This window comes from Meleagris gallopavo, chromosome 8 (assembly GCF_000146605.3).
Source record: "Meleagris gallopavo isolate NT-WF06-2002-E0010 breed Aviagen turkey brand Nicholas breeding stock chromosome 8, Turkey_5.1, whole genome shotgun sequence".
In the NCBI taxonomy this organism is placed as follows: Eukaryota; Metazoa; Chordata; class Aves; order Galliformes; family Phasianidae; genus Meleagris; species Meleagris gallopavo.
This window is the reverse complement of record NC_015018.2, coordinates 21,746,716-21,757,834: the sequence shown is the minus strand read 5'-3', so window position 1 is coordinate 21,757,834 and position 11,119 is coordinate 21,746,716. Positions and strand designations below refer to the sequence as shown.

General features: G+C 56.1%; 1 protein-coding gene across 1 annotated transcript in view; it reads right to left on the bottom strand.

Annotated features, from left to right (window-relative positions):
• The window catches only part of SLIT1 (slit guidance ligand 1), a 30,604-nt gene that overhangs the window by 18,617 nt on the left and 868 nt on the right, over window positions 1-11,119 (bottom strand). The window contains 3 exon segments of the mRNA XM_031554588.1: window positions 4,586-4,657; window positions 5,210-5,281; window positions 5,548-5,619. Of these exon segments, the coding sequence (XP_031410448.1) occupies window positions 4,586-4,657; window positions 5,210-5,281; window positions 5,548-5,619 (216 nt within the window).

The following is an 11,119-nucleotide window of genomic DNA, read 5'->3' as shown; positions in this document are numbered from 1 at the left end:
AAGATATCTGGTTTGTTTGACGAGAGCAATTTTCCATGTGGATTGGCATTAATTATCCTTTAATTCCTCCCTGATTGCCATCCGTGTCACTGCCGGCGCTGGGACCAGCAGTGCTGCACTCACTCCAGTGCAGGACCTGCTGCTCTCTAGGCAAAGAGTGGGGTCTGTGCATCCCTATGGGGTCCTGTTGGGTTGGGGACCTGCCTGCCCTGACAGACCCTTTCTTCTCAGGACTGGGAGCCTCTTGGAGAAGCCAAGCTTTGCTTTCTCTCCGGTTAACCCCCGGCTGGGGTTGGATTGTGAGGCTGTTTCTCAGTCCGGGATGCCCATCTGGAAGCCATTAGGCACCTTTAATCCTCCTCATCCATTCTGGTGCTGTCTGAGCTTCCCCCAACCCAACGCACACAAACGCTGCCATTCAAGCAGTTAATTTAAACAAATTCTGCCCAGCCGCCACCTCGAGCAGCAATGAAAAAGCCGAACAGGGCAACTCAAAGCCAAGGGGGAAGAATGAGAAAAAAATAATAATGAAAGAACGAAAGAAAAGAAAGAAAACCCACTCAGATACCCAGAAAGACCAGCTGCATCCTCCCGTCCCAGCCAGTCCTCCCCTCTTGCAGGCAATCAGATAGCATGCAGGCTGTGTAATTGGATGGCAAAGGATAGAGAGAGACATCTTAAAGCTCGGGTCTAATCTTATTAACACCCGGCTGCGGGGATGCTGTGAAATTGCGGGATGCAGGAATGAGCAACACACTGCTGTGCCTGTGGGGAAGAGAGCAAGCGAGGCGGAGCGGGATGAGGAAATGCCTCTGGTCTGAGAGCGTGTGATGGAAATGCCACCAAGCGTTGGGAATATGGCTTTTCCGTATTTATCCTATATGCAAAAGCCACTGCCGCAGACCAGCACGTACCCAGCACATCCATGCTTTTTGCTAGGTACGTGCTGGTCTGCGGCAAATCTGGACCTTGAGCCACCCCAAAAATACCCCAAGTGGGTCCCGCAACTGGGTCAGCCCCCCAACCCACATCCCCAGGACCCTGTTGCCCAGGCAACCCACAATAGCGCCAGCCCCTGGGAAAAGCCCAGGACGTGGCTGGGGGGGGGGGGGAGGGCTTGGGGGGAGATGCCCACCCACCTGTGGGGCTGAGGGCTGGACAAAAGCCCCTTTGATTGCCGCAGCCCCTATTGCTGTGCATGGAGATGAAAGGGATGTGGGTTCCAAACTGGCATTGGATGGGTCTGGGGGCTGAGAGAGGTTTTTGGGGGGCTGTAGAGAGCATCACTTCCCAAACACTCAAGGGACAGCCAAGCTCCTCTCACCTGGAGAAAACATCCCACCTCCAGCCCAGGGATCTTAATGACTCTTCTCTGAGCAGATCCACCCCAAACTCCTTCTCCCAGCAGCACAAGCGGGGGGAGGTGGTGGTGGTGGGAGGGGGAGATGAGGAGCACATTGCATGCCCCTACTGCCGTTTCCTGGTTTATGGACAAGATGACAGCGAGACATCTTCAGTTACAAACAGCTCCCTCGGGAGCAGTAAAAATTTATCCAGCTTTTCCTGTCCTGAAGGGAAATGCACACAAACGGGGACCACTGCCTCAGGGAAGTGCAGAAACCTGGGGGAGGGGGTGGGTATGACCCTGTAATCCTCAGCTCTTATGGGGGACTACGGCTGTCGATATCCGGCTGGTTAAGTGAGGATAAGCCTGGGATGATCATTCATTTAGCACAGCCAAGGAGCTGGCCCGCACCTCCCCAAACCCACCCCCATCCACAGCACATCACCAACCGCATCTGCGGGATATGCGTGCCGGGGCACTGAGTTACCATCTCCTTTAAAACCACCGCACAATGCTCCTTTCTCCCACGTCCTGGAAATCAAACTACCGAAGGATAAGTCCGCTCATAATACTTTAAAAATGCTTTGAGCCTTCCTACGAACAGAGCCATTAAAGCAGGAGGAAGGAAATGCCTTTATTCTGCCACCAAAACTCACAGACAAAGGGATCTGCTCCTGTGAACGCTTTTTAACTCTTTCAGAGGAACAAAGGTGGCACGGGGCACAGTGCAGGCAGCGAGGGCTGCAAAGTGCAGTGCTCCCGTGGTTAGCATCCAGCACTGGGAAGATGGGTCTTTGCTGTCTGCTTGTTTGCCTTGCAGGACGTAAATTCCCATTTGCTGGGGCAGGGAGGTGAGCAGGGCTGCCCTGCATGGGACAATACACAGAGGGGCCCTCTTGCTTCAGCTCCTTTGCTTTAATAGCGTTGGGAAAGTTAAATCTGAGATGTGCACCAGTGCTGAGAGGCGGTGGGGCAGATCTGAGGGGTGAGCACGGTGCTGGGATGAGGGTGGGAAGCGCCGGGGCACTACAGCAGCCCCTTGCCGCCCGCCTGGCAGCATCCCCACGAGGTCACCTCCCCACCTATTAGTGGCACATTTGTTTCCCCGCGTTTCCTTAGAGCTGTCACGAGCCACACTGACTCTTTGTCCCGGGGCGGCGGGCCTCCTTTTCCCCCTCCCCAGCTGGCTGGGGGGGGTCCCGCCTCGCACAGACCCTGCAGCCCCCCCCCAGCCGTTCCCCTCCTGATTGGTATTCGGGGGGGATGCGTACCAGCCCGGCCCCCCCAGCCTCGCTCTGTCCCCGACAGAAGGGTCTTTGTCGGGGAGCGCAGGGGGATCCGGCACCCAGAGCGGCTGTACTGCACAGCATCCCCTGCACCCAGACGTGAGCATCAGGGCACACCACCTCACCCCAGTGTTTCTCCATCTCTCTCACCCGGGGTTTCTGAGGAGCGGTCACTGCTGCAGTCTCACGAGCAACGCCTCCCACGCGCAGCCAGCCCCATCCAAGCAGGGCCCGCTTTGTTATCCCTTCCTCCGACAGCTCCTTTTTCACTTGTCACCCTGTTTTGCTACTATGCAGCTCACAGCTTCCTCCTGCGCGGTCGTGGTCGCCTTCTGAAGGAGGCAATTTGCATTTTCTCAAGTTATTTATCATCGCCCGATTTTTTCTCTGCCTGCCTTAGTAGGGGCAATTTGGGCTGTTTTGGGGCCAGACACAGAGATGGCAGTGAGGAACTGCCCCATAGCTCACTGCAATGCCCTCTCCTCTATCAGAGTACCCAGCTGCAGAGGTCACCTTCTTGCCTGGGTGATTTTCCTCGGTGGAAGCAAAGATGCATGTTTTATCAGCTCGCCACTTTGCGGGAGACGCACCCCCCAGCCCGCCGCGCTTTGTTCTTCCGTCCGGCGCTGACAGTTTAATTAAACCCGGTTTGAGATGGGGTCGCCTGGGTCAGGCGCTCTCCAGCAAAATCTCAGATCAGCGCCATTTCCAGCCAGAGGCGCTGCTTAATGAGCTGTCCGCTCGTTAGGGCGGGTAGGGATAAGGGAGGCCACGCAGTGTCCCTTGCCACCATGGGTCCAGCACAGCCCTTTTGCTGCCACTTCTCCTGGAACCACCCTAGGGGCACCAGGGCAGGATCCAGCCCCACACGCAGCGCTCCGCATCCAAACCCCCAACCCACTCGTTATCTTGATGCACAAATACTTTCTATAGCCAGATCTGAGCAACTCATTGCAGCTCATGTGGAGCTGGGAGACCACAAAGCGCCACCAAACTGGATTCAGTTTAGACGCTGTGATTCAAGAGGTGGAATAAACCTCCCTTCATCCTGACCTGAGCAAGGTTCTTCTCTCTGTGCCTGCAAGAGTTCCCCATGGCCATTGTATGGCCAGGGGCAGGGAGGGAGCTGTGGGGCCACCTCAGATCCATTTCATAAGGTCAATAAGCACAGAGCCTGGCAGAGAGGCTCCGATTTCAACTCAAGCAGAGCCGATTTCAATTTACCTTGAATCCATTCCCCACTGACTCATACCCCCACAGCCCAAGCCGTGCTTGCTGCAGTTTCAGAGTGTCCTTATGACCTCTGGCATCACCGCAGCAGCGTGGTTTCACATCTCACCTCCTGCTAAGGCAGCGTGACGGGGCGTCTAGACAAGCTCTGCACTGAGCACCCCTTCCCTGCCGTCCCCAGCACAGTCCTGGGTCACAAAGCCACCAGGAGAGCCAGCATCAGGTTCCCTAGTGCTTCCGGGACCCATTACCACCTATTGCTGGGGGCTGCAGAACTCAATGTATACGTTAATGTTTTGCAGTGTTTTTGTTGCACAACGGGCGGCTGGAGGATGGGCCGTTGCTGGCGCCGTGCTACGGCACAGCTGAGCTCAACAAATGCCATTTGATAATTAATTGAACGCCTGTGCTATCAGCTGCCATTACCTAGGCCCATCGCTGGCTCTCAGCCACCATTTCACACATCCCACGCTGGCAAACCCACACGGCAGTTTAACCCTTCATTAAACACAGGCACCAACTCCTGACACCAGTCACAGCCAGCATTGCCCCCGGGCACAGCCACATCCTGGCAGCATGGGGACCAGAGATGTGGAGCATCCATCCACGCTCAGCATCCAGCCCGAGCCACCACAAGTTTAGGACAGGGCAAAAATAATCACCAACCACAGCCCCAGGGGCTGCCCCTCCTGCCCCACACACCCCTCGCAGGGGAGGTACTCACAGCCTGGACAGAGCCTGGTTGTGCTGGAAGAGGAGCTCCGGCAGGGTGTGTAGCTGGTTGCGGTTTAGCCGTCTGTAGGAAGGAGGAAAGGTTCATGGTAAGGGGGGAGAGCAGCCAGTCTCACCCAGGATACATCTTTGGGTTGCTCCTGCTCCCAGGTGATGAGAGCCAACTGGGCATTAATAGATTTACTCACAATATTGCAATTATATGCAGACAGGACTCCAAGCTGTTAAATGCTGATTGCTGTTTAACTGCGCCGTTAACCTGCTGCTCACTCAGCTCCTAATATTTGCTTGAGCAGCCTTGATGGGGTTTAAGCTGCTGAGCTATTTTATTGAATGCTGAACTGTAGCTTACAGCTCCCTGGTTCACATGCAGGACACAGCTGATAACAATGGTAGTGCTTTGTGTTTAACCTGCCCCTCACCTCAAAGGCATCAGAAAGGGGCTTTAAGATCTATAGAAACAGCAATAGATTTGCTACCCATACTGCTACGCATCAGCAACGCTGTTTGAAGTCAAGCAGCACAGATGTGCTGCGGGTTAAGGCAAAAGGTAAAGGATGTTTGCAATGAGCAGAACAGGCTGCCCCATGCCACCCGCCCGCATACCACCACTCACAGCCGCTCCAGCTCCTTCATGTCATCAAACGCCCCACGTTCCACCACACTGATCTGGTTTTCCATCAGCTGCCTGCAGAGGGACATAGAGAAAAGGGGTTGGATTTTGGAATAGTGGTCCCCAACCCAACCCAGCCTAACCACTCCCAACCCAACTCAATTCAACCCAACACATTCCAGCTCATCCTATTCGAATCCAGACTCTTTCTCCCTGCTGGAAGCCCACCATGCCCCAGCCCAAAGCTGATGCCAACCAGCAGGCACCCCCTGAAGGACTCAGCCCCATCCCTGTCCCCCCTGGGTGCCTCAGGCTGAGCACACTTCCTGCTGGGAACTCACAGGACACGGAGCTGCTTCAGTCCGGAGAAGTCATTCTTGTGGATACGTGTGATGTTGTTGCCATTGAGCTCCCTGGGAAGAGAAGAGGCAGAGGTCAGCATGGAAACACTCAAGAGCTATGCAGTTATCTGGAAATTCCCCAGAAAAGAATAGGCAAGGGCCAAAGGACAGCAGTGACCACTGCATCTTTCATTGGGAATGGTGGCTGGCCCTGGAGAGGACACAGCCCAGAGTCCCTGGCCAGCAGTGCGCAAGTTGGCATTGCTCAGGGACCACAGAGCAGCAAGGGGTGCCTTGCTCCCCCAGCATGCCTGTGCCAGTGCTGATGTCCCCCAGGACAAGCATTCTGCAGCCATCATAAATGCATTGTGCAGCCCAGCGAGGCCAGCAGCCCCTGCCTGGATGTAAACTGCCCCATAGGGCAATGCAGCAAATGCCTGGCAGGCTCATCCTGAATTCATGGAGCCACTAAGAGAGGGCAGGAGCAATGAGAAAACCAACAGCTGCCCCCAAGAAAAGTAGGATGGCTCCAGGCACACAGCTGCAAGTCACCCACAGGCATTAGGATGGGTTCAGTGCTCAGCCATCTCACGCCACTGAAGCAACTGCCAGGAGAATAAGTCACACCCCAAGGACATCTGCCAGCCTAGTCAGCCCCTATGTCCCCCCTCTTGGTGGAAATAAGGAAGAAAGGCTTTTGCATGATTGGTCCCCAACCCATCTCAACTCAATCTATTCCAACTCATCCCATCCCAACCCATTCCATCTCAACCTCTTTCTCTATCCCGACCTGACGCCTGCCTCCACCAGTTCCACAGCCATGTGAGGAGCCGGGGTCATTGCGGGGATGGCCCCAGAGGCAGCGAGCAGCGTGTAGGGCTGCCCGGTACAGCCTGCGCAGCCGCGCACCCCGGGGTGCTACCATTGTCCTGCTGAAACGGCTGATAATGGCTAATGAGTTCCAGCTCGGCGTTATAGCCTCATAATTACACAGCTATTCAGCGACTGAGATTGCCGGGCTCCTGCCATTATCCAGCCGTGTGTGCCTGTGTTGGGAAGGAGGCGGGAGGGGGGGGTACGTTACTAGGACACAGATGAATGCAAGCGGGGAATGAATAGAGGCTCCCCAGCCCCAGCGATTAAACCGAAACCCATGCTCGGGCTCCACAGCCCCCCGGCTCGCTCTACCCGGCACCGGGCTGCGGTAAATGATGATCCTCACAGCAATTTGGGAACAAACAGTAGGTAAAGCTTACTTGTAAGGACGCCGAGGCAACCCCGCTATTTAACTTCGTGCCATTTTCCCCCCTCGGTTCCTCCCGCAGATAAATCACAGCCTGCCCTGCCCAGCGCACCGGCTCCCCGCGGTCCGGCTGCACGCTGTGTCGCCGTGCTTCCCTCCCCACGGTGTCTGGGGATCGCTTGGCAGCACTTCTGGGAAAGTCGTTTTCATTGCAACCTTGAAGTTTCAGAACCCCCTTCCATTTCTCCCCAGGAAGAGGAAAGTCATTACAGCAAGTGATCCCCTCGCGACGGCGCTGGCGGATCATCCCGCTCCCAGATGGGATGTCGGCGCTGCGCAGGGCTCATTGCTGGATTTGCATAGTCTGGGTTTATATTTGGTTACTATCTTTGGATGGCTTATTTCACTCCCGAGGGCTCTGCTGTGTCTTTTCTCCTTGCAGCGCCTGAGCTACGCCAACTCCGCTACAAACTCAGAGAGTACAAATGCTGAGCAGTAATTCTTTAAATACAGCCAACGTGAGCAATATTTCCCCCGGTGCTGATTTATTGGGGAGTCACAGTGCTGGAGGCAGCGCAGCATATTTGTGCCCTGCTGCGAAGAGGGGGCAGAGCTCCAGCACACTCACATCTCTCTCAGCCTGGTGTCATCTGCAAACGCCATAAGCAGCTCTCTTCCCTTTAATGGGGACGCCGAGGAGAACGAGACCCCGGACTGACCCCTGTGCTCAGCACTGAGGGACAGAACAGCTGCAATCTTTCATCTTACACTTTTATTGCATTTTTCAAGAATTTCTGAGATTTCAGCTGGCTGCTTGAATGCCACCGGGCCACAGTGCAGGCTGTGAGCTGCAGAGCCCTCCACAGCCCTGGGGAAGCAAATCCTCCCAGTGCCAGCACAGAGGGATCCTCACTGCATGGATGCCCCATGGAGCAGGGCTCTGCGCTGTCTGGGCTCATTTCAGAACAATTGCTCTTTGGTGAAGAAGAAACCAAGCCCACAGCGCCAGCCCCCAGAGCATGAGGCACTCTGTAAGCTTTTATGAGGTACTAACCCAGGTTAGCATCGCGATAAATTTTTAAGCGCTACAAACAGCATTGATTGTGCCACCAGCGCCGAGGAACGGGAAGGCTTTCTGCTCTCCCTAAGCTCTCTCTGGGGTTTTCACGCCAGAGCCATTATCTGCCGGCAGTCAGATGCGCAGCGTTGTGGTGCATCTTCTCCAACCACTCTCTGTCCTACAAGGTGCAACCCTGCCAACACCTTGCTTTGCTCAGCCCTCCCAGCATGGAGACGGCAGGACGCAGCACCCCACTGCTGGGATGTGGGATGGGGATGCTGATGCCCAGCCCTCAGCTCGAGGTCTCCCATGGCATCTCACGCTGGGGCTGGGGCTTCCCCCCACTGCAAACTGTATGGGGGAATGTGGGGTATCCCCCACCTCCGCAGCTCTGTGTGCTCACTTCTCTCCCACTCGCTGTGCCAAGCGCTGCTCCTTGGCTGCATCGCTTGAAAAATTCATCTTCACTTTTTTCTGATCTTCCTCCTCCTAGCAGCCTCTCTCCCCCATAGGATGCTTGCCTCTGCTATTTTGAGAGGCGAGTGCATCCGAAATGCACGCCAGGAAGGCAGGCGCTCAGTAGAGCCTTGGAGCCTGGATGCCCCAACTCCCCCCCGCAGGCTGCACTCCCCTCAAGCATCCTCATTTAATAGCTCACACAAACTGCCCCATGCTTCTACCAGACGAAAATTCATTAAAAAACATCGTCAGAGGAAACAATGAAATAAGGGAGCATGAAACTCAAGGCAAATGCATGCAGCGTAATGAGCCTGGCTGCGCAGTGTGCACAGCTGTGAGCATGGGGTGCTTCCTGCACCGCTGCCACCAACGCTCCAGGGCTACAGCAGTGGCATTTGCAAGCACACGCAAGGGGCCGGCAATTAAGCCGGGAGCAGCTCCCCTTCCTCACGCAGAGCAGCAGAATGCATCACTCCAGAGGAGCGAAGTGGCAGCACGTTTAAGGCAAAAATATCTATTTTAAAGGATGCTATAAAACAGGAGCGGAGAAGGGTTTATTGGGAAGCAATTGCTGTGCGAGGTGAGAAGTGGTCACCAGAGGCCAATCCAACGGACTTTATTGCCTGTTACCCGTGACTTCTCCCAGCCAGGGGACAATAGATCCTCCGCTATCAGCCTCAGCTCCATCAATACAAACACGACATAGTTTTTTAAACTAATATTTTTCCAGCATGCAATTCCACAGAGAGCGAGAACACACCGTTACCATGGCAATATATAGACAGCATCTGCCTTGGACGTAGCTGAAGGGAGAAATTGGAATAGAATTGCAAATTTCTTCTGTCCAGGAAGGCTCCTAAGGAAGCACAGCTCTGGGCTGGCAGCGATGGGGTGCTGTGGGGTGCACAGTGGGGCTTGGCCCATCGGAGAGGAGGAAAATGGGCAAGAGGGGCAATGCTCTGCCATCAGCTGAAAACTTCCAAAGAAGCAGCAACTGCAAGGCAATCAGGCTCAATTCAGCCCTCATTAGCAAACAGCCGTGCTGGAAGCAGCCATTTGATGGCAGTGAATTTGCAGCGATTCTGCTGCCACAGGGAGAATTACCTAACAGAATTACCTGCTCTTTGGAGATGCTTCCAGAGAAAGCCACCAAAGGGAGCGATACAGAAGCGATGAGCTCAGACCTCACCCCGGGTGCTGCTGCCCCAACCCCATAACAGCAGGACCCAAAACCACGCAGGGGGCACTGCAGGACACCTGGGAGAAAGCCTGCTGCCTGCAGACGCCGTGCCAGATGCATGGTGCAACAGGCAGGCAGCCTGGCAGCGGGGACAGCCTCCTCCTGCTGCATAGCCTGGGGGTACGAGGTTGCAGCTTCTTTCTGGGGAATCTGAATGGCTGCCGAGCTGCACCACCACAAACACACTGCTCAGAGGTGGGACCTGCTCTGCACAGACACCTTGAGCACTTGCGAGGGCGTGCAATAATGCTGCGAGTAGTTTCCTGGCAAACAACACCCATGTGAGAGCAACACGTCTGCCTCAGCCCAGCCACCAGATCTGACAGCGGCGGCTGCATGAGAACACAGAAACCCCACGTCACTCCACAGGGATGGGCAGGGTGCCCAGCGGGTCATCAGACATGAGCAGGACCAAGGGGAGATGTGCCCGTGGGGTGGCAGTGAGACGCCCCAGGGTCACAGCCCACCCATCCCCTGCATCAGAGTGATGCTGAGCACAGCAAAGTGCAGAGCAGCTGCTACAGAGCCCACCGTGCTCCCCAAGGAATGGATAAAGCTGGTGCAAGAGTGGCTGTGCCCAAGCCGTGCTCCATCCTTGGGCTTCCCAGAGCTCACAAACCAGCTCTATAGGATAGCAGCTCATGGTCACAGGGTAATAATCACTTGGAGGAGGATAATTATGGCAGGAGAAGAGAAAACCCCATGAAAGCAATGCCCCACAGAGCTCCTGGCACTGGGTGCAGCCCGGGCGGCTGCCAGACTGCTTGCACACAGTCCCTGCCTGCCAGCCTCAGCCGTATGCACAGAGCTCGTTCACAGCCCAGTGTGCAGCAGAGCACAGCACTGGGGCAGGAGGAGTAGTGTGTGGCTGCCCAGGGCCACAGTTCATGGTGCATACTGCCAGGGGGCAGGGGGGGCACTCACTGCCCCCAGGCAGAGCAGAGAGGCTGGGAACAGCCCCGCTGGGAGCGGGGCTACCCGTACATCAGGAACCTCTATGGCTACACCGTGACGACGGTCCACAGGAGAAAAGTTCTCCCTACGGGGGCCCACTACAGACATCTGAGGACCCCCCAGCGTTTATGGGAGGCGGGCACAGCAGGGAGATGCTGATGCAGGGGGCTGGTAGGGTTGGAGGCTGCTCACACTGCGGGACACAGCACAGGGACGGGACCCGATCCCCGGCACCACACATATCACTTCCAGGAGGGATTCCCAGGGACAAAGGGGTGCAAAGGAGCTCAGGGTGGTGAGGACCCACAAGCAGCCCCTCCAGCCGCATGGGTGCCCAGGGACAGGTCACAGCACACATCTCTATAAGCACGGGCACCGGTGCAAACATCCCTTGAAGCAAGCAAGCCCCTGGGCGCTGTTCTGACCCTTCCAGCTCCACGCATTACACACGCAGACACACGCGGGACCCCTCGCACATCCCTCCCACAGCCAGCTGCACGCGCACCGTGCCCCGCTGGGCGCTAGGCACGCACAGATCCCTTCTCGCCGCCACGGACGGGACGCTGCGGGCGCACTCCCTCCGCGCGCGTTCCCTCGGACGCCCGCTCGCAGCCCC